This window comes from Myxine glutinosa, chromosome 1 (genome assembly GCF_964187855.1).
Source record: "Myxine glutinosa chromosome 1, kmMyxGlut1.1, whole genome shotgun sequence".
In the NCBI taxonomy this organism is placed as follows: domain Eukaryota; kingdom Metazoa; phylum Chordata; class Myxini; order Myxiniformes; family Myxinidae; genus Myxine; species Myxine glutinosa.
Window position 1 is genome coordinate 90,838,347 of NC_136261.1, and position 27,611 is coordinate 90,865,957.

The 27,611-nt window shown below is 49.9% G+C and overlaps 1 protein-coding gene across 1 annotated transcript in view; it reads right to left on the reverse strand.

Moving 5' to 3' along the window:
- Positions 1-4,776: 4,776 nt before the first annotated feature.
- LOC137426103 (uncharacterized) overlaps positions 4,777-27,611 on the reverse strand; it is a 26,192-nt gene continuing 3,357 nt past the window's right edge. The window contains exons 2-4 of the mRNA XM_078770914.1: positions 20,384-20,748; positions 17,554-17,622; positions 4,777-6,267 (exon numbers count right to left, since the gene is read on the reverse strand). Of these exons, the coding sequence (XP_078627040.1) occupies positions 5,438-6,267; positions 17,554-17,622; positions 20,384-20,748 (1,264 nt within the window). The 3' untranslated portion in view covers positions 4,777-5,437. The remainder of the gene's footprint in view (positions 6,268-17,553; positions 17,623-20,383; positions 20,749-27,611) is intronic.

Genomic DNA, 27,611 nt, shown 5'->3' on the forward strand with positions numbered 1-27,611 from the left:
AACATTGATTTTCAGATTCTCCATGCCCTGAAGATTCCAAAAATGTACAGGTTTGCTAATCCAAAAATTTTGAAAGAAATTATATTTGTTAACATAGTGAACCTGACTAGAAGGAATGGTGATTGGCCAGGGGCGGGGCAAGAAGCTTCCCGTGGATTGGTGGAAGGAAGGCTGAGAGGGAAGCAGAGGACTGATTGGCAAGGCACGCCAATGACGTCGAAGGGTGGCCTGCGGGCATTGGTGGAGAGCTGGACAATATAGCAGTGGCTTGTGGGGGTTGGTGAAAAGGACCGATGACGTCAGACGGCCAATAAAAGAACTCGCTAGCCGGCATTTTTCCCCTCTGGTTCTGGATCCCTTCGTGCCCGGACGTTCTTCTCCTCACCTTGGACTCTCTTCCCTTCTATCTTGATTGACCTTACGCCTTCCTCCGCCATCGACTCTCTCCTCTTGGTTCCGGACATCGCGAGCAATTGCGTGTAGATGAGGGCGGCTTGCCGCTGGAACACCACAAGGCCGGGGTGAGCGGAACGCCCGGTGAGGCCTAGCAGCACGCGAACGAGGCGGATTGAGGCCTACTTCCCGCCAACACAGGAGTGCGCACTCGGATTGGACGATCGCTGCCAAGGTGCCAATTGAGCGGAGTGCACGATAACTTACACATTTATTTTCATCCCTTTTATTTTCCCTTCGTCCGTGTGATACGTCTGGTGTGGGAGCGCCCCATATAGGAACCTTATTATTGACCGCGTTTCCTTTGTCCCGGCATTCCGTTGTAAATAAACCCTTATATTATTTTTCCCTGTACATTTTACATCGGTTTTCGCTTGAGTTAGTTTGCAGGGTTGAAGGCTGCCGTGCAGGACCGACGGGTAAAATCTTACAGCTTCTTCTTCTTCTTCTCTCTTCTGCCCGCGCGTAGATATATAATCCGTATTTGAACCGAACGCCTCAAATTAACGCTCGATTTGCTATCTGTGACGGTCCCGGTATTAACTGAGAGCAGTCACACGACAACACTTTCTAAAGAGCATATTGTACCCTTTTACAGGCTTTCATTTTTCTTCTAAGATATATATCACTTTAGAGACCTATCTATCAAAAGGAAAAAGACCGAGAAGAACTTTGGAGAAAGCTTGAAGAGCTGGAATTGCAAAATGCACAAAATAATGCTTTTGTTGCTCAATGGCTTGGTTGATTGTGGTGACCGTGTTTCCCATGACGGTGGAGTGAAGATAAAGCTGCTGACATTCTTTGCTGATTTATTGAATTCTTACAATATGACCGTTTAATGTGAGTGAAACTGTGTCATAGGATTGAAATTTCCATTCATTATTTACTCTCAGGTGACATTCAGTCATTGGCCCAGTTTGGCTACGGTATAATGAATGTTAATTTATACATTGTCCAATGCTTCCAGTGTGTTGCACTCCCCGGTGTGTACCCCAGTTTAGAATAGGTACACTGTATCCCTGTGAGTCGTAAAAGGCGACTAAAAGGGTTGGCATCATCCGGCCGTAAAACATTGCCTCAAAAAGGGAAGCATGACAATTACAATTACATATGGGCAGGGTACAGCCCGAAGTACCCCGTGGGGGACCTCACTCACTCTCGTCAAAAATGAAGGTGGGGAACCCGATCGAAGCAAGGGTGGAAATCACTCCATTTATGACGACGAAACGCCTGATGCCCCACGTGGAGATCGGTTTCTGAGGTTTGGGACATGGAATGTCGGGACAATGACAGGGAGATCAGGAGAAGTAGTGGAAGTATTGGTCAGAAGAAGCGTGGACATATGTTGTGTGCAGGAGAGGAGATGGAAGGGAAGTGGTGTGAGAATGGTGAAGGGTAGGCAGGGACAGAAATACAAGTTTGTGTGGCAAGGGTGCCCGGAGGGCGTGAATGGTGTTGGTGTCCTGTTTTCTGAGGAGTTTGTAGACAGTGTGGTGAGTGTGACTAGAGTGAGTGAAAGGTTGATGATGGTGAGAATGATTATTGGAAACCTCTTGGTGAACGTCATATGCTCCGCAGGTTGGTCGGAGCGATGAAGAGAAAAACAAGTTCTGGTGTGCGATAGAGAAGCTGATGGAAAACGTGAAAGATGAGGAAGTTGTTGTGGTAGGAGGAGAACTAAATGGACATGTGGGAAGGAGGATGGACGGTTTTGAGGGAGCTCATGGGTGTTACGGATATGGTGTGAAAAATGGTGAAGGTGAAAGGATTTTGGAGTTTGCTGATGAAGCTGGTTTGTTGATTTGTAATACTCAGTTCCAGAAAGAGGATAATAATCTTGTTACATACACGCCAGGTGGGTCGACCACAACCGTTGACTACCTGATGGTGCGTAGGCGAGATAGGGGACACCTCCTGGACACAAAGGTGATCCCGGGGGAGGAGGCTGTTTACCCGACATAAGGGTGAAAGGTGCGAGGAGAGCTCGGTGGGCGAAGGACGAACCGAGAATGAAGGTGTGGAGGTTGAAAGAGGTAACAGTGAGGGAGGCATTAAAAGAGAGGCTGAGTATGGTAGAGGATGATGTGGTTGAGCTTGAAAGTGGTTGGATGTCAATGAAAGATAGTTTGTTGGGAGCCATTGGTGAGGTATGTGGATGGGCAAAAGGACCACTGAGGCACTTGGAAACGTGGTGGTGGGATGATGAAGTTGGAAAGAGGATTGACAAGAAGAGGAAGAAGTTTAAGGAGTGGCAGAAGGTGAAGGGTACGGGGGCAGAAAAGGTAGAACATGAAAGTTATAAGGCAGCCAAGAGGGCTGCAAAGAAAGAGGTAGCAAAGGCGTAGGAGGCATGTAGGAAAATGTTCAGAGAACGCATGGATTCGGAGGAGGGTCAGAGAGTGGTACTCAGGATTGCAAAGCATATAGCGAAAGAGAGGTGCGATGTGATGGGGGCGAGTTGCTTGAAAGATGAAGTGGGACAAATCGTTGTGGACCCAGATGGAATTAAAGGAAGATGGAAAAGATATATGGAAATGCTGTTGAATGCAGTGAATGAATGGGATGGCAACATAGAGCGTAACCTAGTTTTAGGACCGGCAGAGAAGATAACTGAGAAGGAAGTTGAGGAAGCGATAAAAGCAATGAAGAGTAGAAAAGCGGGAGGGCCGACGGGAGTTGTGGGAGATATGTTGAAGGCAGCAGGAAGTTGGGGTATGAAGAGAATGACAGAGATCTGTAATCTGGTGGTGAAAGAAGGTCGCATTCCAGTGGATTGGGAACTGAGTACCCTCGTCCCTCTATACAAGTGGAAAGGTGACCCTCTGGACTGTGGCTCGTATCGAGCGATAAAGTTATTGGAGCTTGTAAAGGGTGTTGGAGAGGAGCATAAGGAAGAAAGTGAATATCGACGAAATGCAGTTTGGATTTATGCCAGGAAGAGGAACGACAGACGCGCTTTTTATTGTAAGGCAGTTGCAGAAGTACAAGGAGAAGAGGAGGAAGTTGTTTCTTGGTTTGTTGATCTGGAGAAAGCATTCGATAGGGTTCCACGCAAAGTCGTGACATGGGCATTGAGGATGTCAGGAGTGGAGGAATGGTTGATCAGAGTCGTGATAGCAATGTACTAAAGAGCGCTCACAGTTGTAAGGACAAAGGACGGAAACAGTGGTGAGTTTGAGGTGAAGGTGGGAGTGCATCAAGGGTCGGTACCAAGTCCACTACTATTTGTAGCTGTGATGGAGGTGCTGGCTCAGAACGTAAAGGAGGGTTTACCGTGCGATTTTTGTATGCACATGATCTGGTGTTGATTGCGGAAAGTATGGTTGGACTGAAGGAGAAGATGAACAAGTGGAAGGAATGTATGGAGACAAAAGGTCTGAAGGTGAATATCAGAAAAACGAAAGTGATGGCAAGTGGTAAAGCATGTGGTGAGGTGGAAAGAACTGGGAAGTGGCCGTGTGCTGTGTGCAGGAAGGGCGTCGGAGTGAACTTCATTCAATGTACAATGTGCGCTGAGTGGGTTCATAAAAAATGTAGTGGTCTGAGAGGGTCATTAACCAGTGTGGCAGCTACATTCAAATGTAAGGTGTGCACAGAGGGAGCTGCAGATGGAGGAAATGTTGAGTTGGATCTTGGAGACGGCATGAAGCTGGAAGGTGTGAAAACGTTTTGCTACCGAGAGACATGCTGAATGGATAAGGTGGATCAGATTCGGCAACGGTTGCGAGAGTGAGATGTGCATGGAAGAAGTTTCGGGAACTGAGTGGCGTGCTGACGAGGAGGGGAGTGTCATTGAAGCTGAAGGGAAAGGTGTATGCTGCATGTGTGAGAAGTGTTATGATTTATAGGAGCGAGACATGGGTAATGAACGTAGAGCAGCAACGAAGGCTGGAAAGGGTGGAAATGCAAATGGTTCGGTGGATGTGCAGAGTATCTTTGAGAGAGAGGAAGACAAATGATGAATTGTGAAAGATGATGGGAATAGAGCCTGTGATGGATGCTGTGAAGAGGAACAGGTTGAGATGGTTTGGTCATGTGTTGAGGAAGGATGAAAGTGACTGGTTGAGAAGAGTGATGGAAATGAATGTAGAGGGAAGTCGAGGACGGGGAAGACTGAGAAAGACTTGGCTAAAGGTGGTGAAGAAGAAATGCGTGCAAGAGGGTTAACAAGGGGAGATGCAGAAAATAGGGTAAAAATGGAGAAGATTGTCTTGGGGCCCGCAAGGCTAACCCCCGCTCTAGCAGGGAAAATGGCCTTAAAATGCCTGTTGTTTTTTTTTTTGTATATATCACTGTATAACAAAAGAAAATTAAACAGTGCATGGCATTTGAACATATACTGTGTTCATTTGTCATTTAAACATCCTTGCATCATGAATTGTGGATTCCTATTGGAACACCAAATCAGTAAACTCTGCCTTGAACGCTCTTGAACAATGCAAGCATGCATAGTGCCTTCCTTATCAATGGGCAGATAAATAAGCAGACGTTTTGCTGAACAAGTGCATTTAAACCTGCAGTTTGAAGATCTTTGGAGGAGAGGTTGGGTATGCGACACGGACGAATTTACTACATTTTGGTGAAAATCCGGATCTGGATCTGAGAATTCTTTTTAATGATTCTTCACCATTGAGTGATGGGCCAAAAACGATGTATGGCAGATTTCAAAAAGTTGTGAACGACTTCCGACAAAACTTGGTGAATGAGTTGGGTAAGTGACAAGAACAAGCCGATTAGCTTTTGATTAAAGTCCAAATCCAGATCCGACCTATCAGTGGGATATAAAATGGAAACTGCCTGGCATAGGTATGCACTCCACCGAGTGCCATTCTAGTTTTATCTGTTTTGTCTCTAGTTTTACTTACTTTGGGTTGGCTCTTTATCTGTGATAGGTATCTCAGATGATAGGTATCTCAGATGATAGGTGATGCATATCTCAGAGTTGCAACGATATTTGTTTTATGGTAACCAATTTTTGTTTTTTTTAGGCCTTAAGGCTCTTCTTGTTGGTTGGTGCTGTCAGGTAAGCATGCCTTTTCCACATATGCTTCAGTCTGTTGCTTGCATCTACAAATTCCATTCCACATTCACTGCATTTGTATGGCCGTTCCCCAGTGTGGATTCGCATGTGGGTGCGAACAGAACCAGACTCGGTAAATCTTTTTCCACAAATATTGCACTGGTACGGGCGCTTCCCAGTGTGGATCATCATGTGTCTATGCAAATTAGATGGATTCACAAATGCTTTTTCACATACAGTACAATGATAGGGTCGTTCCCCTGTATGGGTTCTCAAGTGTCTGAGAAGATAATCAGGATCCACGAATGCCTTACCACATTCATAGCATTTGTGAGGTCTCTCCTCTGAATGGACCCTCAAGTGTTTCTGAAGGGAAAATGCTTCCTTAAACGCCTTTGTACAAGAAGCACACTTGAAAGGACGATCTCCTTGGTGAACCCTCCTCATATGCCTAGGAACAGAACTTGATTGCTTAAACATCATCCCGCAAATAGAGCATGCAAAAGGTCGGTGTTGTGTGTGAGTCATTCGGTGTTTGTGGAGAGTATCAGAGCGAGAAAACGCCATCCCACAGAAATGACACTTAAATGGTCGTTCTTTGATATGAGCTACCATATGCTTCTTCAAATAAGCAACTTTAAGGAACTCCTTTCCACAAGTTAAACACGTACATGACTTTTGTTGCGATGTCTCCCCATGAGTTCTTTCGATGTGCAATTTCAATATAACCAGGGACGTGAATGATTGGTTACACTCTGAACAGGAGACCCTCCTTGTTCTCTGTGAAAATCTCTCTGCAACAACAAAACCATAAAATAGCATTTATAGCAAATCAAAAGAGCCTTCAGACAGTAGTTATGTCCAAAATAGCTCTTTAAGGCACTTCAAAAATTTACTTTCCTCAGTTTTACTCGTACATTTGATCGAGATACTGCACAATTTTTAAATTGTATTTGTAATGCAGTGGTTTTCTTGATGTTCATGGTATTTTGGGCCTGTATGCTATGGTATAGTGATGCTACACAAATTTAGCATCCAGTTTTTCAATAAATTGCATTTTCTCTGCACGTTTTTCAAAAAGCATCCATCATACCAAGTTGCCTTCGGTATGTCTTCTAATGTTAAAATAAGGAATAACAACCACAACAATTGCTTGGCTCACACTCAGAAAGTATTCACACCCCTTGACTTTTTTCACATTTTGTTGTGTTAGAGCTTGTATTTTAAATGGCTTTAATTTAAAAAAAATTGTCGCCGATGTACACAAAATACCCCATATTGACAAAGTGAAAACATGTTTTTAGACATTTTTACAAATTCATTAAAAATGAATTACAGAAATATCTAATTTACATAAGTATTCAGCCCCGAGTCAATACTTTGTGGAAGCGCCTGTGGCAGCGATTACAGCTTTGAGCCTTCTTGGGTATGTCTGCATCAGCTTTGCACATCTGGATTTGGGGAGTTTCTTCCATTCCTCCATGAAGATTTGCCCAAGATCTGTCAAGTAGGAAGGGGAGCGTTGGTGAACAGCAACCTTCACGTCTTTCCACAGATTTTCAATGAGATTCAAGTCTGCGCTTTGGCTGGGCCACTCAAGGACTTTCACATTCTTTTTCGGAAGCCATTCCAGTGTTGCTTTGGCTGTATGCTTGGGGTTGTTGGCCTGTTGGAATGTAAATCTTCACCGCAGTCTCAGGTCTTTTGCAGTCTCCCAGTCCTTCCCACTGAAATGCATCACCATAGCATGATGCTACTACCACCATGCTTCACGGTAGGGATGGTGTTAGATTAGAGATGAGCTGTGCTCGGTTTCCGCCAGACATAGCGCTTTGCATTCAAGCTAAAGAGTTCAATTTTCGACTCATCAGACCACAGAATATTGTTGCGCAACCGCTTTTGATTAATATCAGGTGGTCACGGATGCCGATCGCAAAGGCCTTAGCCCCCGAGGTGAAAACTCAATGGCGGATTCCAAAACCAAAAGCTACCCCAGGCACGAGGGATGGAGGGGCGCGGCGAGACCCCCGCAGCCTTATCTGTTAAATCAATCACCCGGAAAACTGCGTTCAAGTATATGTACAGAAAATAATAGAAGGGTTTATTAAATGAAAAGCAAGGACAGGAAAAGCATGCGCCGGTAAATCTAATTCCTAAATCGGGATCCCACACACCAGACACCAAATACAAACAAGGGAATCTGAATTAAGGAAAAGAACACGTCATGTACTGGTGAACGCGCAACTCGGTCTTATCTGGTCTTTGTCGTTGGCTTTGGCCGCCGTCCAACATGCGGCTCCTTTCGTCCCGCGGCACGCCTCGCTCCAAGTTCCAAAGCACCGAGCACCACGCACCCATCACCACGAGGTCGAACCCTCGCACACGGTCGACAAGCCAACTCGGATCTCACCGGGACGGCCAACTCAGGCCGTGAATCTTCCAGGAATCTGCTAGATTCTGCGAGCCAACGCAACCAGGGATCTCACGAAACTGCCAGGGCCAGGAATCTCACGAGTGCGCAACTGCTCAACTCATACGTAACTCACTCGGGATCTCTGAACGACTCTTGCACTCGAACCAAAGTGCGTCTCACGTCTCTGTCTCTCCAAGCAACTCAACTCGGGATCCAACTCGACTCAACTTGACTCGCACCGGGACTCAACTCTGCGCACAAAAAGTCCAACTGCCCACAATGGCATTCGGCGCTCGTTAATATCTGCCGGCCCGTGACGTCAGCCTTGGCGCACTGCCAACCAATCTGAGCCTCGTAACTTCCCACACTCTGTCGACCCGCTTCACGCCTCCTGTGTCCATTCGCGCCAAACGAGCACAGCCCTCCTGGGTGTGGTACTCAAGGTGGATAGGCCTGTCCGGAGGTGTAGGTGGCGGCGGCCATTATCGGCGGTGTCCTGGCCTGGTCTCTTCCCAAGTCATGCCAGGGGAGGGCGTTACTTAGTGTTGTACTAAAGGTCCTAACGAATGTCTAAGTGGTGTGCAGTGCCAAAAGGGACAAAGGTTTGGCTAACCAGGTGAGACATACAAGGGCGCAACTCCTTAATCCCTACACTACTTATCACTCGAACCTCCTGGTCGATTCACAAGTGTACATCTTAACCGACAAACCGCCTATACGGGAACTTATTACAGGTAGTTTTCCTTACCGCGACACACGAAGCATGTTACCTACTCAGATCTAACTGCTCTACATATTGCTCTACCACATCGACATAACAATATTTTGCCTCATGTTCTCAGTCTTTCCTGTGCATCTTTACAAACTCCAGGTGTGCTGTCATGTGACTTTCTCTCAGGTGTGGCTTCAGTCTGGCCAATCTCCCATAAAGCCTAGATTTGTGAAGTGCTGCAGAGACTGTTGTAGTTGTTTTTGTATTTGTGAAGTGCCATGTGAGATGGTGGTGAACAGCTATCTTGAAGACTTAGAGGGAAGAATGAGATTGAAAAAAAGGAACGAATGAATGGAGGTGAGCAGTGATACTGGATTTAGGTAGTTTCATCAGAAGGGAGTTTATGGTGGACTACATGCACCCTGCAGAAACCTGGGAGGAAGGGAGGAAGAGGGGAGAGGGTAGGAAAAATGCATGGAAAGAGCAGAGGGTGCAAGACCAGAAAGATGGCGGTAGAAGACAGAAACCACTGACCTGTCTGTGATGGCAAAGTGATAGGCCCATAGACTCAGCTTCATCTTGGGAGATTCCAATAATCTTGAGGGCCTTGGTTTCCACTGCATCAAGCTGAGCAAGGTGTGAAACAGGGGAGCCAGCCCAGAAGGGAGATAAGTAATCCATCAAGCTGCAGATGAAGGCCTTGTAGCGGGTTCCGAGTTCAGGTGTGACAAGGAAGGGCTTTGTACGACGGAAGATGCCCATTTGGCGACTGGTTTGCAGGCCAACTTTGAAATGTGGGTTGCCCAACAAAGTTTGTGTGTTGTTGTTTGTGTGCTCCTTCCATGTACAGTGCATTCAGAAAGTATTCAGACCCCTTCACTTTTTTCACATTGTGTTATTTTGCAGCCTTATGCTGAAATCGTTTAAATTCATTTTTTCCCTCATCAATCTTCACTCAACACTCCATAATGACAAAGAGAAAACAGGATTTTAGAAAGTTTTGCAAATTTATTAAAAATAAAAAACTGAAATATCACATTTACATAAGTATTCATACCCTTTGCTATGACACTTGAAATTTAGCTCAGGTGCTCCCATTTCTCTTGATCATCTTTGATATGTTTCTACACCTTGATTGGAGTCCACCTGTGGTAAATTCAATTGATTGGACATGATTTGGAAAGGCACACACCTGTCTATATAAGGTCTCACAGCTGACAATGCATATCAGAGCAAAAACCAAGCCATGATGTGGAAGGAACTGCCTGCAGAGCTCAGAGACAGGATTGTGTCGAGGCACAGATTTGGGGAAGCCCACAAAAACATTTCTGCTGCATTGAAGGTTCCCAAGAGCACAATGGCCTCCATAATTCTTAAATGGAAGAAGTTTGGAACAACCAGGACTCTTCCTAGAGCTGGCCGCCCGGCTAAACTGAGCAATCGGGGGAGAAGGGCCTTGGTAAGAGAGGTGACTATGAACCCGATGGTCACTCTGGCTGAGCTCCAGAGATCCTGTGTGGAGATGAGAGAAACTGCCAGAACGACAACCATCACTGCAACACTCCACCAATCTGGGCTTTATGGCAGACTGGCCAGACGGAAGCCTCTCCTCAGTGAAACTCAAAAATGACCAAATGAGTGAATCAGACAAGTGTAGGTTCTGCACGGTAGAAACAGAAAGCACAATTCACTCCTATACAACAAACAACAACAGGCATTTTAAGGCCATTTTCCCTGCTAGAGCGGGGGTTAGCCTTGCGGGCCCCATGACAATCTTCTCCATTTTGCCCTATTTTCTGCATCTCCCCTTGTTAACCCACTTGCCCGCATTTCTTCTTTGACCATCTTTAGCCAAGTCTTTCTCGGTCTTCCCCGTCCTCTACTTCCTTCCACATTCATTTCCATCACTCTTCTCAACCAGTCACTTTCATCCTTCCTCAACACATGACCAAACCATCTCAACCTGTTTCTCTTCACATCATCCATCACAGGCTCTATTCCTATCATCTTTCGCAATTCATCATTTGTCTTCCTCTCTCTCAATGATACTCCGCAGATCCACCGAACCATTTGCATTTCCACCCTTTCCAGCCTTCGTTGCTGCTCTACATTCATTACCCATGTCTCGCTCCCATAAATCATAACACTTCTATCACTTCTATCAGGATGTAAAAAAAGTCATGTCTGAACAGTTTACACTCAAAGGCACAACAAGGTATGTTGAGCAATCCTCTGGCACATCTGCAGAAATTTCAATATCCCAGTTCCACAAAACTCATGGAAACATGAACCAAAAGCAATCATTGAAAACAAGGACATAATTAATGCTCACATATGACCTGATGATCTCATCCAGCGTGCACATCGAAAACAAAGCACTGCAACTGGACATAGTACTCAGAGATAAAAGGAAAATTAGGCATTGCTAATTGAGGTTTCAGTACAAAGTCTTTCTTGACGATCTTTCTTGGGAAAACCACATTTCCAAGCTGGCCTCCAAAGCCAGTCGCCGACTGGGCATCCTCCGTCGTGCGAAGTCCTTCCTCGGCACACCTGAGCTCCTCACCACATACAAGGCTTTCATCCGCAGCTCAATGGAATACTGTTCTCCCCTATGGGCCGGTGCTCCTGCCTCACACCTAGCTCGGCTTCACGCTGTTGAAACCAAAGCTTTCAGAATTATTGGAATCTCCCGCGATGAAGCTATCTCTGAGGGCCTTTCACTCACTCACCGCAGGCAGGTAGGTGGTCTTTCTGTATTCTACCGACTCCTCTCCGGCCTTGCACCCCCAGCTCTCTCTGTGCTCTGTCCCCCAAATATTCCCACAGGTCGCACAAGATCTGCCAGCAACCCTCTGATGGTTAAACTGCCGAAATCTCGGCTCTCTGCTCACCTTCACTCTTTCATTCCTCTTTTCTCCCGCCTCTGGAACAAACTCCCTCACTCCCTTCAATCCCACTCCTCCCTCCAGGTCTTTAAAACAGCTGTTCACCACCATCTCTTATCTTCCCCCATCCAAAACCTTGATCTTTTCTACCCCCGCGAATTCACCCCAGATCCACCTTGTTTGAAATTCCAACTTCTTTCCTGGAAGTCCTGGCAGTGTCCATATGTTTTATACCTCTCCCACCGCCCCCTTCCCACGCCCCCCCCCCCCCCCCAAAGCCCTCGCCCTCTCTCAGATCTCTCGATGTCTCCATGTCTCTCGGTCCCTGCTCTCAAATGTTGTGTTTGTGTCCTTCCCCCTCTCTCCCCATCTTGTCTACCGCTCCCTATGTTATATGTTTTATGTGTCGGTTTGTCTTTCTGTGTGATTAATGTTCGCTCTTTCACGAGCCTCGACCTTGTATACAAAAAAAAAAAAAAAAAAAAAAAAAAAATGTGATTTTGATCTAAATAATGCAGAAATCAAGAAAATGACCAAATATCAAGTCCTCAAGAATGAAGTGAAAAGATCCTGGAAACTGAAGAGTGCCAAAATGGTACTAGTGATAATTGGAGAAACGGGAATGACAAAGAAGAACCTCACATAAATCCTTCAAACCATCCCTGGGAACATTACCACAAACGAACTACAGTTAGAGGCTGTCCGGGGCTCAGTGACGATCCTGAAAAGAGCCCCTGGAACAAAACTCTGAGAACAGCACAATTTTACATCTTAGCCCATGAGCCGCAATCCTTCACCAAAGCAGGGGTGGATACTTCGAGTCCTGGGGGAACTCTGTTCCACCATCTAAAACCCAAATTATGCAGATGGCTATCAACAACATACACACAAACACACACAATGCTCCTTTCTGTAATAAATACTGTTACGTGGAAAGGGGGTAAGTGTAGTATGGTCTGTGTGTTTCGAGTAGCGTTTAGATTTCCATGTAACAGGGATCCACCAGGTTAAGTCGTTTGTTACACGTGACACTGAGTAGGCAGCGTATGTAATCTAGACAGGTTCGATCTTAATTTGTGGATGTGAACACCTCATGGTAGGCGGGGCTAGTAGGTGAGAAATTCCCATGATAGAGACACACATCTGTTTGGCCATCACGATCTGTCTAGCCACTGTGTGTCAGCCATGGTGGTGTAATGTGCTGTGGAGTCGGAAGTGCCATCCTGCAATTATTCCCATAGGCACCACTCCCATGGGTAGGACAGCCAGACCAGAGAACTCTGCCCAGGAGGGGGTAATAACAAGAGAGACCACACTTGTGGAAGGAGGGAACAGGAGAGACCTGGAACAAAGAAGAGGTCTGTGGGGTGTTCAGACCAGAGATCACAAAAGCCTTGTGTGGAAGAAGGACAAGCAAAACTGATCACGGAGTTTTGGCGCGTACTAAGTGTAACTTTGTCTCTTGGAATGACCCAAGCTGGGTTGTGTATTGGTCACCCTGTGTTGGTGGAACATGGAGATAGAGGACAGAGGGCACCCCCAGGAGGCCTTGCTAAAAGGACAAAGGGGGTCCACGAGGCCTGGTTGATGAGGTGGATTGTAGTGAAATTATACCGAAGGTGAACCCAGGGAGTGCTCGCTTATCCCACTAAAAGGGGCGTCTATAAGACCCGGGACAACCGGGGCGCCCGGACACTCCAGCGGCACTTACTGTGACATAGTCCTGTAGTTTGAATGGTATGTACGCCCCTATATGCTGAGCTTGTTTTGTTTTACCGATTGATATCGGACATTGCCCATGTAATACTCTGATTCTAATGTCTGTTGCATGAATGTATTTTTACAGGATGTTACTTCAGATCTAAATGATATTAAACCTACCCAAGGGTCTAGTCGTGTCTGTGCTTGATTTTCACGACATTTAATATAATTTAGATCGACGAAATGACTGAACACAAGATGATCATGGTACCGATTCTCGGTGCCGACGCTCAAGCCGAGGGGTCGGGATCGGAGTTCACCCACTGGCTCAAAACGCTGGAGAATTACTTCGCCGCTCACAAAACAGAGCCCACCGCCGCGGTGAAGCTGTACATGTTACAGTCGAAGGTCCATCACAGCGTTTACCGGAGCATTGCTCGATTTGAGACGTACGCTACGGCTCTGGCTGAGCTAAAGCGACTATACGTAAAGATACGGAGCGCCGTGCACGGCCGGCATAAACTCTCCCAGCGGCGACAACAACCGTCGGAATCGATCGATCGCTACGCGCAGGAGCTGCGTTACCTATTGGCGGACTGCGTCCAAGAGGTTCGGACCCATGAGCAAGTCCAGGATGACCTTCTCCGAGATTCTTTTCTCTCCGGAATTAATTCCGGGGACTTGAGGCTCCGACTCTTGGAGACCGCGGAGCTGACATTTACGGAGGGCACTAAGGCTGGCACGCGTCTTTACAGATGCCCGTGAACAATCCACCGCTTATGACCACCCACGAGTCGTGGCGGGGACTTCTCAACTCGCGCGACCGGAGAGGGTTACCGCCGAGGATATGGGGGAGGACCCGACCACCACGGCCAAGACTCTGGGTGCTCCTGAAGCGGACTCCGCTTCCGGCCTAACTGCTGCTGCCGCTGCCCGGCCACGGCCTGACCGGTACGCGAAGTGTTATTTTTGTGGGAATCGGCAGCATCCTCGAGCTGAATGCCCGGCTCGGGAGGCCATATGCCATCTGTGCAACACCAAAGGTCATTTTGCAAAGGTCTGCAGGAAGGCCGCACGGGGCACGCGCACCCGCGCGACCTTGAATGGGCTTATCGCTGAGCCAACAGATCGAGCACCGGACGGGGCGCCTCACTCGGCTTTGATGAGCAGACCTCCTTCTTGCGGGCCTCTGGCTGCACGCACGACCTTGGTGAGATACACCGGGCGCCGAAACAAATGGCGCGAACGCGACCGGCCGCGGAGCGACCGACCTTGACTGGCGTCCGAACGCCTCCTTCAAACAAGCGACATGCTCCTGCTTTGGAAACTCCTCTTGATGTGCGGCAAACGCAGCACGTGACTCGAGCGCCATCTGACGGCGGCTCTTACGAATTACATGCACTCACTCTGGCATATGAAACTGCAGATGGCAGTGATCCTTCTCGCGTGACTCGAGCGCCAGCTGGCGGCAGCTCTTACGACTTACACGCACTCACTCCGGCATATGAAACTGCAGATGAGCCAACTATGCGCTTGTCATGAGGATCCTCCACGGGCTGCCCGAATGACCGGCAAACTGCAGCCGGCGTGGGAACGTCCTCTGACAGTGGGTATTACGATTTATATGCTCCTGCTGAGGCCCAACCTGCCGACGATGCCCGGAAGATTGCAGCCGGAGTGGGATCCACTCGCGAGGCGCGATCTTCTCGCCCGGCCGGTACAATACCTGCCGGGTCTGCCGGCCTTGCGCAGGCCATCATTCCGCTCAAGGTCGCGGGCGTTTTTGTGCAAGCTTTGATTGACACTGGGTCTACGGATAGTTTTATCGATCAACGACTAGTGCATCAACATGGGTGGCCGGTTCTCGGGACAACACGACGGATCTTCATGGCCTCCCAAGGACTTCGGTTGAGCACAAAAGGGGCATGTCGATTGAAACTTGTGATAAAGGGACGCACGTTCCCAGACGTGTATCTCATGGTATTACCTGCTTTATGTGCCGACATTCTGTTAGGACTTGATTTCCTTAAGCGACATGGACGTTTGGAAATAGACTTCGGTGGGCCGGACACGCTTGCTGTGTGCGCCCTCGCTCAGATGGACGTGGAGCCTCTCTCGCTGTTCCCCAACCTGACCACTGATTGTACCCCTGTAGCCGTAAAATCGCGGCGCTACTCTCGCGCAGACGCGCAATTCATTGCGGAAGAAACGGCCCAGCTCTTAAAGGACGGTATTATAGAACCCAGTAGGTCGCCGTGGCGGGCCCAAGTCTTAGTGGTGCGAAGTGAGGCCCACCGCCGGCGCATGGTAATCGACTACTCACAGACGATTAATCGTTTTACCCAGCTGGATGCCTACCCCTTACCGGGGATGGATGCCCTGGTACGCCAGGTGGCCCTGTATTCCGTTTATAGCAATCTCGATCTGCATAGTGCGTATCATCAGGTCCCCATCTCTAGGGCTGATCGCGTCTTTACAGCCTTTGAATCGGGTCAGCGGTTGTACCAGTTCACTCGACTCCATTTTGGGGTAACTAACGGGGTCTCTTGTTTGCAGAGGGCTATGGATGACCTCGTTGCGAAGGAGAACTTGACCGATGTCTTTGTCTATCTGGACAATCTTACAGTTTGTCGGTATGACCAGGAGCATCACGACGCTAATCTGAAGCGCTTCCTCGAGGTCGCGCAGAAATATCGCCTAACCATGAATGCAGCTAAGTGTCGTTACTCTCTACGCATGGTAGATCTTTTGGGGTACACCGTGACCCATGGCTCTGTCTCTCCGGATAAGGAGCGTCTGCGACCTTTGCTCGATATGGCTCCGCCTAGCGATCGGGCTTCGCTGAAACGCGCTCTTGGGCTGTTCGCCCACTATTCAAAGTGGGTGCAAAATTTCTCCGCGAAGCTCCGCCCCCTCGTGGCCTGCGACACGTTCCCCATGGGCCCAGCCGCCATGGCGGCCTTCGAGGGCCTTAAAGCCGACATCGCTGGCGCCGCTGTAGCGACGATTGACGAGAGTGCCTCTTTCGTCTTGGAAAGTGATGCCTCGGATCATGCGATAGCGGCGACTCTCTCCCAAGGGGGACGCCCTGTGGCTTTCTTTTCGCGGACTCTCACCTCCGCCGAGCGGAGGCATTCGTCTGTCGAAAAGGAAGCGTACGCGATCGTCGAATCGATTCGGCGATGGCGGCCGTACCTGCTTGGGCGGTGTTTCCAAATCGTCACGGACCAACAAAGCGTTGCATTTATGTACGACACCTTACATGCTCAGCGCATTAAGAATGAGAAAATCACCCGTTGGCGTATCGAACTCGCCGACTTCTGCTAACTGCTGCTTCTGCTAACTGCTTCTCCGAGATTCTTTCGTCTCCGGAATTAATTCCGGAGTCTTGAGGCTCCGACTCTTGGAGACCGCGGAGCTGACATTTACGGAGGCACTACGGCTGGCACGCGTCTTTACAGATGCCCGTGAACAATCCACCGCTTATGACCACCCACGAGTCGTGGCGGGGACTTCTCAACTCGCGCGACCGGAGAGGGTTACCGCTGAGGATATGGGGGAGGACCCGACCACCACGGCCGAGACTCTGGGTGCTCCTGAAGCGGACTCTGCTTCCGGCCTAACTGCTGCTGCCGCTGCCCGGCCACGGCCTGACCGGTACGCGAAGTGTTATTTTTGTGGGAATCGGCAGCATCCTTGAGCTGAATGCCCGGCTCGGGAGGCCATATGCCATCTGTGCACGTAATGAGGCACGTGCCAGGATTTTCACGACATGGATAATGACTCACATTCCACACCAAACACCATCTTCGTGGTGCTCGTTTTGGCTCTTGGCCGCTATCGTCTCGCACGGGGTTCCCAAAGCAGTCTATTGTGTGTCTGGTGTCCACCCTGCGCATCAGATAAGGGAGGTCCTGCCTATGATTGTTTTGTTGCATGAGTGTGATCGCTGGCGTGTAGTGGGTTAGGAATTGCTTTATTCCTCAATTTATTCCTCATTCATCAATTACTTTCCAAATAAACCCTTTAAAAGGTAAGACAACCTGTTTCAGCTATCTGCCTGCTTTCCGTGTGTGTGCCACCATTATTTCGGCCCAATTGAAGCTCCTTGGTGAACGGTAAAGTTAGAATTAATTAATTTAATGCAGTGCAATAAAATATGGTCCAGTACATCTCCCGAGACTAACTCGGCGTTGAGGTTCCTATTTATTACATATTCAAATGTAATTTAAAAAATTCATTCAAATGCCTGAGTGCACATGACAGAATGAAAGAATGACCATCACTGTGACAAAATATGCAGAACCTTTATGAAGGGGAATTCATTGAGTGACCTGGTTGTGCTCTGGAAACTGATTATACTTACTGGGAGCAGCAAAACGGAGTTCCTTGGTTCCAGCACTGCTCTGCTCTTGGAGGGTTGTTGGATTGCTTCCTGTGGAAAAGCTTAACATTAATCCACAAACAAAGAAACAAAATAAAATTGAGCAAAGTCTGTGACAAGCTGCCAACAATAACTTTAACGGGGTGTAATTTGACCTCAATCTACTGTAACTTTGTGACTCAAGCATTTTAACACATCAAAAATCTTAAAAATGAACCTGATACCATTGAAGTACTAAAATAATTTTGATATCCTGTCTATGATCAGCAAAGGACCACTGTCATGGCACAAACCCACGAGAATGACACTTGATAGAGCGCACACCTCTGCCAGGCTGAACAGGTTACGTTTTGCATTGCACTGATAGGTCGAACCTGAATCCAGAACGTACCCAAAATACTTAGGCAGTTAAGACCGAAAAATAGGGCGTATCGTTCATTTTTTCAGGAAAGCACCAAATTTGGCAGATGTAGTATGGACCTATACAATTGTTTTCCTGAGGGGCGCACAAAAATTCAGAACCCCTGGTGGCCGCCATATTGAATTTCAACATGACCGCCCTCTGTGACCTATTTCCCTCAATAACTTCTATACTATGAGCGATAACACCACAGTTCCAGTGTCTTACCCCCATGTTTTCATGGTCTCTGAATCCAATGGGATCAATTGCATAAAGATTGGCATCCATCATCTTTAATTTCAAGATGGCCGCCATGGTGTTTCCATTTTCCTTGAATCTCTCATAGTATTTTAGGTAAAATTTCAATTCCAAGTGATACACATTGTTTTATTGGTCTCTGATAACAATGGAATGGTATTAATTAATCAAAGTTACACACTGTTGCAGTTTTAACTTAAAATATTGTGGGCACTTGAAAGGTGGAGGCTCTCGCACAGACGCGTAGTACGACAAGCACTGTCCATCGCAGTCACACAGTGGATGTGCAGGGCAGATTTGCCCTGGAGCATTTACAGTTGCCTTTACAGGCCGACTTACAATGGCAGCTTGTAAGCTCTGAACATGCCTCCTGTATCAGTGGTATCGTGGTCCAAATTGGTGTCCAATAAGTCCCTGTTTTCATCCAGCCCCAATCAGCTGGTGATGGAAGTTCTGGGTAGGGCACAAGTGTCCGACTCCATACGTGTCCAGCCTGAAAACATGCACGTTTTAGGTGTTGTTCGAAGGCGTCTGCTGTTGGGGGAATGTGATCAATTTTTCTTGCCTTCTTCGTGAACAAGTGTCGGGGCATGTCATTCACTGTCTTTATCTCGGTAGTCCGGTCATAGAGGATGGCAACATATCTTTCTATGCTCTGTAGTTCCATAGTAATAGCGTCCACAGATGGCCTATAAGCGAGAGCATGAAAGGTCTGCGTGATGCTGGCGTATGCCTCCCAAGCCTTCCAGGCTGTCTTTTTCCCAATTTGGGCAAAAAATTACACTGTGTCGCAGCCAGTGAAGGCATGAAATAATGGCAAAGACTCGGACTTCCTGCGGCCAAGGCCGGTGGCAATTTTATGGATGGCAAGGTAGCGGTAGCTTTTACCAGTGCCAATGGCAATCCAGAGTTCCTCCACACCATGTGACTGGTAGGTAAAGTAGTGTGCTATTGCCAAGACCACAATATCAGAATCTACAGTTCGAATCAATACGCATTTTCTCCCCTTTTTCACGGCATCCAGGACATTTTTTTGAATTTTTTGAATTTTTGGGCGCCCCTCAGGAAAACGATTGTATAGGTCCATACTACATCTGTGACAAATTTGGTGCTTTCCTGAAAAAATGAACGATGCTTCCTCTTAAATGCCTAACTCAAATCAAATCGGCTTGTTCTTGTCACCTATCCAACTCATCCACCAATATTTGTCATAACCCGTCCTTACTTTTTGAGATATCGTTTTTTCCACCCAAGCTCTCAATGGTGAAGAATCACTTTAAAAATTACAGTAACCGGATCCGGATCTTGGCCAAAATTTCATCAAATTCGTCCTTGTTACACACCCAACCTGTCCTCTAAGTTTCATCCGAATCCGTCCATAACCTTTGAGATATCCTGCTCACAGGCAAACGGACAGACAAACAGACAGGGGTGAAAACATAACCTCCATCCACCTTCGGTGGGGAAGGTAATTTCTTAAACTGTCTTATTTTGCCATTATATGAATGATGTTGAGATGTTAAATGTACAAATTAATAATGACAGATCTGAAAATGACATGTTCTTACAATAGACTAGGTGATGATTGAGATATGATCATTAGATGATGACACAATTTACCGGGAAGGTAATGGCCTGAACGTTTTGCCATAGTTTTTGCATTGGATGTCCAGGGCATTAATTTGTAATTTGACCAAGATACTGATACCCAATGGCATCCTCTTTTTGACAAGTGCAGTCTCATGTCCATAAGTAGGGTGCAAATATAGCACAGTTAAATTTGCACTCTCTTAAATGAATGGTCCACTGATAAAATACCTGCCTGTGAAGCGTAAGTGCAAAAGTTTATTAGATCCAAATTGGTCAGGAATCAAACCAAGGATAGTCAACTATGAGGTGAGGAAGTGACCTATGAGCTATATTGTATTGTTGCATAATAATTCAGGTTCAGTTGAATATTTAATAAGATGTGAATACATCGACATTGGTATTGTGGGCTGAAGGGTCTTTTACTCCTGGTTTCATGATAGAGAAGTCTCTTGAAAAGAAGTGGCAAAATGTTTCGAGCATCTCCTCTGAGTCTTGGAGGTCAGCCATTCAAACCACAATACCCACTGCATAAATGTACATCGAGGTAGTGCTGCTATTACTCACTCAGACTACAAGAACCTGCCAGATTGGAATCATGAAGCTCCCGCTCCACTTCATCATCCTCTGGCTGCAATTTGAGTCCCTCTTCCTCAGGCTGCAGCTCCAGTTCCTCTTCCTCTGGCTGCCGTTCCAGTTCTTCCTCCGGCTGTAGTTGCAGTTCTCCTTCCTCTGGATGAAGCTCCGGTTCTCTTTCCTCCGGATGAAGCTCCAGTTCTCCTTCCTCCGGATGAAGCTCCGGTTCTCTTTCCTCCGGATGAAGCTCCAGTTCTTCTTCCTCCAGCCGCACAAGTTGTTTATGCTTGTCCATTTGCTGCTGTCCTGGATTTAAATCTAAAAGTTCATCCATGACTTCCAGAACTTTCCTTATTCTGTAAGGGAAAATAGAAGAGATCTGTTATTGCAAATTTATATGACCTACACTATACGAGCAGAACTGCATATATGTTGTACGTCATGAATGTCAGAATACTGTAGCGGCTACCGCTGGGTTTTCACAATCGCCTTGCACCTATCAAGGACGCGGGGCGATCACCATGCCGGGCTCGTCCAGGACGCCCGGGCAGGCCCGCGCTCAACTTCCAGGCCTCGGTCGGGACGCCCGGGCATGCCCGGGCATGCCTGGGCAGGCTCGCCCTCAACTTGCCAGGCCGCAGCCAGGACGCTGGGCCACGCCCCCTCTCGCCTTTCCTGGGCAAACGCTCCGGGATAATATGTATATATATTGCTGCCCGATAAACGGGCTTTTCAGAGTGCCTGAGTGTTTGGTTTGATTAAAGCAACTCGGATGAATTCCAGCTTTTTGTCGCATCCATTCTTCCGATCGACGTGGGAGCCCCAGCTCCTTCATTGGTGACCTACCGACATGGACACGGCAGTCGCCCTTAAACTGCCTACCTTCTGGGAGGCTCACGCGGCGGTTTGGTTCGCACAGGCGGATTCCCTGTTCGCCCTGCGAGGCATCACGGCCGACGACACCCGCTTCCACCATGTGGTAGCAGCGCTCGGTTCGGCCACCGCGGCCCGCGCCCTGAGCCTCCTCGAGAGCCCGCCAGCTGCTGACAAATACAGCGCGATTAAGAAGCTTCTCCTCGACGCTTTCGCCCTCCCATCGGCGGAACGCGCACGGCACCTGCTCGACCTGCCCGAGCTCGGCGACACGCGCCCTTCCGAGCGAATGGACGACATGCTTTCACTGCTCGGCGAGCACTCTCCGGCATTCCTGTTCCGGGAGCTGTTCCTCCGTCAGCTGCCTAACCCGGTACGCCTCGCCCTGGCAAGCACGACGATCACAGATCCCCGGGCCCTTGCCAGAGAAGCCGACAAGATCTCCGCCGCAGGACAGCGCATCGCAGCGGCGACATGGGACCCACCGCCGTCCGACGCAACACCCATGGCGCCCGAGCACCCGGCACGGTCGACGACCGAACTGCCGACGCAATTGGCGGCCGCTACACCGAGCCGACCACCTCCAGCACGACGACCGGAGCCTCCACCTGACCAAGCGTGGTGTTACTATCATGCCAGGTTCCGACAGAAGGCCCGGACATGCCGACCCCCGTGCACCTTTGGCAGGCCGGGAAACGGCCGGGCCGGCGTTCATTACCAGCCATGAGCGCCGGCCACACGGGCAACTTACTGTTCATCACGGATAAAGCGTCCGAACGGCGCTTCCTGTGCGACACCGGCGCCCAACTGAGCGTCATACCCGCCTCTGACCAGGACAGGCAATCCGCGGTTTGCGGCCCCTCCTTGGTTGCGACCAACGGATCGACCATCCGCACCTTCGGCCCGCGCAACGTCACCCTCTGCTTCGGCGGCCAACGCTTTGCTTGGACGTTTGTAACCGCAAACGTGCCCATGGCTCTGCTAGGCGCCGACTTCCTCTGCGCACACGGACTGCTGGTGGACGTCCAACGGCGTCGTTTAATCAACGCCGAAACCTTCAGCTCCTTGGTATGCACATTGAGCAGCTCCGCGCCGACCGAGCTGGCATGCGCCGTCCAGGCGGCAAACGAGTTTGCTCGCCTGCTCACAGAGTTCCCGGCCCTCACGCGGCCGACGTTTTCGGCCGTCGCAGTACGGCATGGGATCGAGCACCACATACCAACCACGGGCCCGCCGGTCTACGCCAGGGCCCGCCGCCTCGACCCAACCAAGCTCGCCGTGGCGAAGGCCGAATTCGACGCGTTGGAGCACCTCGGCATCGTGCGGCGCTCCGATAGCGCGTGGGCCTCGCCACTGCACATCGTGCCAAAGCCGGGGGGTGGATGGCGCCCGTGCGGCGACTACCGCCGTCTCAATGACGCTACCACCCCCGACAGGTACCCGATCCCGCATATCCAAGACTTCTCCGCCCGTCTGGCGGGACGGGTCATTTTTTCGAAAATTGATCTCATACGGGGATATCACCAGGTACCTGTCAGGGCGGCCGACGTCCCTAAAACGGCAGTCATCACGCCGTTCGGCTTATTCGAATTCTTGCGGATGCCGTTTGGTTTCAAGAACGCGGCTCAGGCGTTCCAGCGCTTGATGGACGGCGTGCTGCGTGACCTGCCGTTCCTTTTCGTTTACCTGGACGACATCCTCGTCGCCAGCACGTCCCGGACCGAGCACCTCCTCCACCTCCGAACACTGTTCGGGCGCCTCAGCGAGCACGGCCTCAACGTCAACCCGGCCAAATGCCACTTCGGCACGACGGCCGTTGATTTTTTGGGCCACCACATCACCACGAACGGAGCCGTGCCGCTGCCAACCAAGGTCAAGGCCATCACCATGTTCCCGCGTCCCCGCACCATAAAGGCCCTGCAGGAATTCCTGGGAATGGTGAATTTTTATCACCGCTTCGTGCCCCGCGCTGCTCAACACATGCGGCCCCTCTACGAAGCCCTCCGGGGCAAGCCGGCCAAGCACGACATCGCCTGGTCCGCAGCAATGGATGCGGCCTTCCAAAGCTCAAAGCGGGCCCTCGCCGACGCAACACTGCTCGCTCACCCGGTGCTCAACGCTCCCATCGCCCTCACCACGGATGCCTCCGACTACGCGGTGGGCGCCGTACATGAGCAATGCGTGAACGGGGTTTGGCAGCCACTCGCTTTTTTCAGCCGGTAGCTCCGGCCGAACGAGCTCAAATACAGCACGTTTGACCGGGAGCTCCTCGGTCTACACCTGGCCATCCGCCATTTCCGCCACCTCCTGGAGGGCCGACCTTTCATGGCGTTCGTCGACCACAAGCCATTGGTTTACGCCATGGCCAAGGTCACGGAGCCGTGGTCGGCCCGCCAACAGCGCCACCTCTCCGCCGCGTCGGAGTTTACCACGGACATCCGGCACGTCGCCGGCAAAAACAACGCCGTGGCCGACTGTCTTTCCCGGGCCAGCGAGTCCACCTGGGCGTGGACTTTGCGCTTATGGCGGCGGACCAAACCACCGACACCACGGTGCAAGCCCTCCGGGCGGCGGACACGGGCCTCCGCCTGACCGACATCCCCTTCGCGGACACTGTCCTGCTCTGCGACGTCTCCCAAGGCCAGCCTCGCCCCATCGTGCCCGTCACCTGGCAACGCCGCATCTTCGCCTCCCTCCACGGCCTTTCCCACCTGGGCCGGAAAGCTTCCCAGAAGCTGGTGTCGGCGCAATTCGTCTGGCACGGCCTTCGTCGGGACGTCCGCGATTGGACCAGCACCTGCACGGCCTGCCAACGGGCCAAGGTCCACCGACACACCCAGGCCCCGCTGGCACCTTTCACCGTGCCCGAACGACGTTTCGACCACGTCAACGTGGATCTGGTGGGCCCCCTCCCCCTGTCACGGGGGTTCACACACCTGCTCACCATGGTGGACAGGACCACCAGGTGGCCGGAGGCCGTTCCCCTCGTCTCCACCACCACCGCCGACATGGCGCAGGCTTTCATCGCCACCTGGGTCGCCCGCTTCGGCGCACCGGCGGACATCTCATCAGACCGCGGACCACAGTTCACCTCCGAGCTGTGGGGCGCGGTCGCCCGCAACCTGGGGGTCAAGCTCCACCGTACTACGGCCTACCACCCCCAAGCAAACGGGTTGTGCGAGCGATTCCACCGCTCCATGAAGGCCGCGCTCATGGCCGGCCTTCAAGACGGCGGTTGGGCCGACCGGCTGCCGTGGGTCCTTTTGGGCCTCCGCACGGCCCCCAAGGAGGACCTCCAGGCATCCACCGCCGAGCTTGTCTATGGCCAGGCGCTACGCGTCCCGGGCGAATTCGTGCCCGACGCTACCAGTCCCTGCTCCACAGCTCACCAGCGCTCGGACCTCCAGGAGGCCGCCCGACGGTTTGCCCCCGTGCCAACATCTCACCACGGTGACCCCCAGTCCTACGTCCCCCCAGCACTTCGCACAGCGGAGTATGTTTATGTGCATCACGACGCACATCGGGGGCCACTCCGGCCGCCGTACGACGGGCCCTTCCGGGTGCTGCGACGGGACGACAAGTCGTTCGTCATCGACATCGGCGGCAGGTCAGACCGGATTGCGGTGGACCGCCTCAAGCCGGCGCACGTGGACGTCGACCACCCACCACGGGTGGCCCTTCCGCCGCGGCGAGGTCGCCCCCCATCCACGGTGCCCCCCACTCGACCGCCCACCACCACACCGGACCCCCTCCCACGACCCGCCAGGGGTCGCTTCAGCCGGGTCATCAGGACCCCCCTCAAATTGACCCTGCCGGTGCAAGTCGATTCTGGGGGGACGTGTGTAGCGGCTACCGCTGGGTTTTCACAATCGCCTTGCACCTATCAAGGACGCGGAGCGATCACCATGCCGGGCTCGTCCAGGACGCCCGGGCAGGCCCGCGCTCAACTTGCCAGGCTGCAGCCAGGACGCTGGGCCACGCCCCCTCGCCTTTCCTGGGCAAACGCTCCGGGATAATATGTATATATATATTGCTGCCCGATAAACGGGCTTTTCAGAGTGCCTGAGTGTTTGGTTTGATTAAAGCAACTCGGATGAATTCCAGCTTTTTGTCGCGTCCATTCTTCCGATCGACGTGGGAGCCCCAGCTCCTTCAATACTGTATTTAAAATTTGACAATCTATAATGGCAGCAAGTGTGTATAATAATGAAGTTGCTCAACAAGATTATTTCACAATTTGAAGTCACTACAGCCATTGCGGTTTTAAACAAAAAGGACAAGCTCAAAAAAATAGAAATTAAAAAATATGAGAGGAGGGGAAACCAGATGTTCTTCCTCTTCTTCAGTTTATCAATGTGCTCTGTAATGCCTCTCCTACTCTCAACCATTGCGTGTATCATGAACAGAATGGTTTTAGTACACCTTTAGTACATACATAGCCACAAAACATAAGTTGATCACCAAAGTACCAGATGAGTGGCATGAAAGTGCCACATCTATGGTGCATAAAGTTTTTATTAGCTCACCTGGAACGTAGTTCCAGGGAGCTTATGGGATGGCCTTATGGGATGTCCGTCCTTCAGTCCGTAAACACTTGCAACTTCTTCTCCAAAACTGCTGATGGGATTGTGACCAAACTTGGCTAAAATGGTATTTGGTATATTGTAGCTCAAGTTTGTTCATGGCATTAAAACCAATCGAGGTCCAATGGGGTCTTCCGAGCATTAAAGTGGGTCCAGGTTTGACCCCCCTAAATAGGTATTTGCTTTCTTATCTGAATCTACAAACACAATTTCAATGAAACTTGACCACAACCAGGACTCGCTGCCATGCTGAGACCGCAGGTGGCACGTGATGCTGTATGGCGCTGCAAGCGCTAGGCAAAGGCCTACCTGTTGCTCAAGGAGAAGAATTACCACCAGGTGAGCATTGCACTCTCGAGTGCATTTGGTGCCGGTGCAGAGGCTGCATGTTGGCTGGTTCACTTCCTGGTTGAAAAGGTGGTGTGCAATCTCGAGGCCTGGGCTTCTGAGGCCGGACTTGACTTTGACTCTGCAAAATTGCTCTTTGTTCTGGAAAAGCATCCCTTCTAGTTGAAAGCAATGTGGTTTGGTGTTTGGCAGAGAGATACAAGTCTCTGTCACTACTTGCTTGTGCTCAGCACAACCTTTTCAAAGGTCTTGCTAGCTTTGCCCCCATGGATCAAAATGCTTCTCAGCGCTACTGGACCTTGGTTTTGGAACCCTTGGACCATGGGCTACAGGATTTGTCAGCCTCTCGCTCACGACTTTGCACGGACAAAAGGGTGCGCTCCCGCCTCTCGTTGGCACTGGAGTGCACATGCGGTCTCGCAGGGGCCTCGACCACCACAGAATCGACGGGACAACTCTTCAACATGTCACTTGGCTGGGTCCAAAATGGGCCTCTCTTCCAGGAGGACCTGGGACTCTCCTGGCTGGCCATTTCCAACCCCAATTTGGAATTGTTTGTTGAGGTTGCACATCGGCAGCTCTGTTATATAAATGAGGCACGTGCCTTGAAACTGTACGAGACTTGCCTTTTTTTATGTTGAAGGCTCCAGTCAAGGACTGTGTAGTCCTCATCGAGGCCAGGCCTTAAAAGAGAAAAAAAGTATATGATGAAAAGTGTATGATGTTTGTTTGTAAGAAAGAGAGATTGAAGCTAGCCCGGTAACTGTAGTTTGAGTGAGACAGAAAGTAAGATGAGCAATCCTGACACGGAGAGTGTAAGATGGTTCCGGGCACAACTTTAACGCTCCTAGATCCGAACAGTAGTACTACCCTGGGCAGTTGCTGTCTACAACCTACTACCTAAAAAACCAGTCCAACCGGATGGGTGTTTTTTAGGAGACACCGTCTGCTTACTGGATGGCCGTTGGCTCCCGAACAGAGCTCATCCACCCTATAACAGGTATTGTTTTTAGTCCTGCAGGGTGTCAGTCATCTTTCCTACTGGCAAACCAGTGAGGGTAGTGGGTTTAGTCGCCGACTAACTGACCATGTGGCAGGTAGCCTGCACATGTTGAGAGTTTTTGCGGGCCACAGCCGTAGTTGCATGCGTGAGGTCATGTCACAAGAACAGCAGGAAGAGGAGGAAAGCAATCAAGATTTGCTTCTCAAACCACCTGTCAAAGGATTTCATCGACTTCAGTGACACTGCTGAGGATATCTTGCATGCAGAGGTGCAAGTGCGATGGACAATATATTTTTTAATATATGTACATACAAGATATTTTAATTTTAATTTCCAATTAATTAAGAAATTTGAAGAATTTGTTTTTCACTTGGAAGTTGTGGGTTACGATGTATAAATGAAGGTGGAAAAA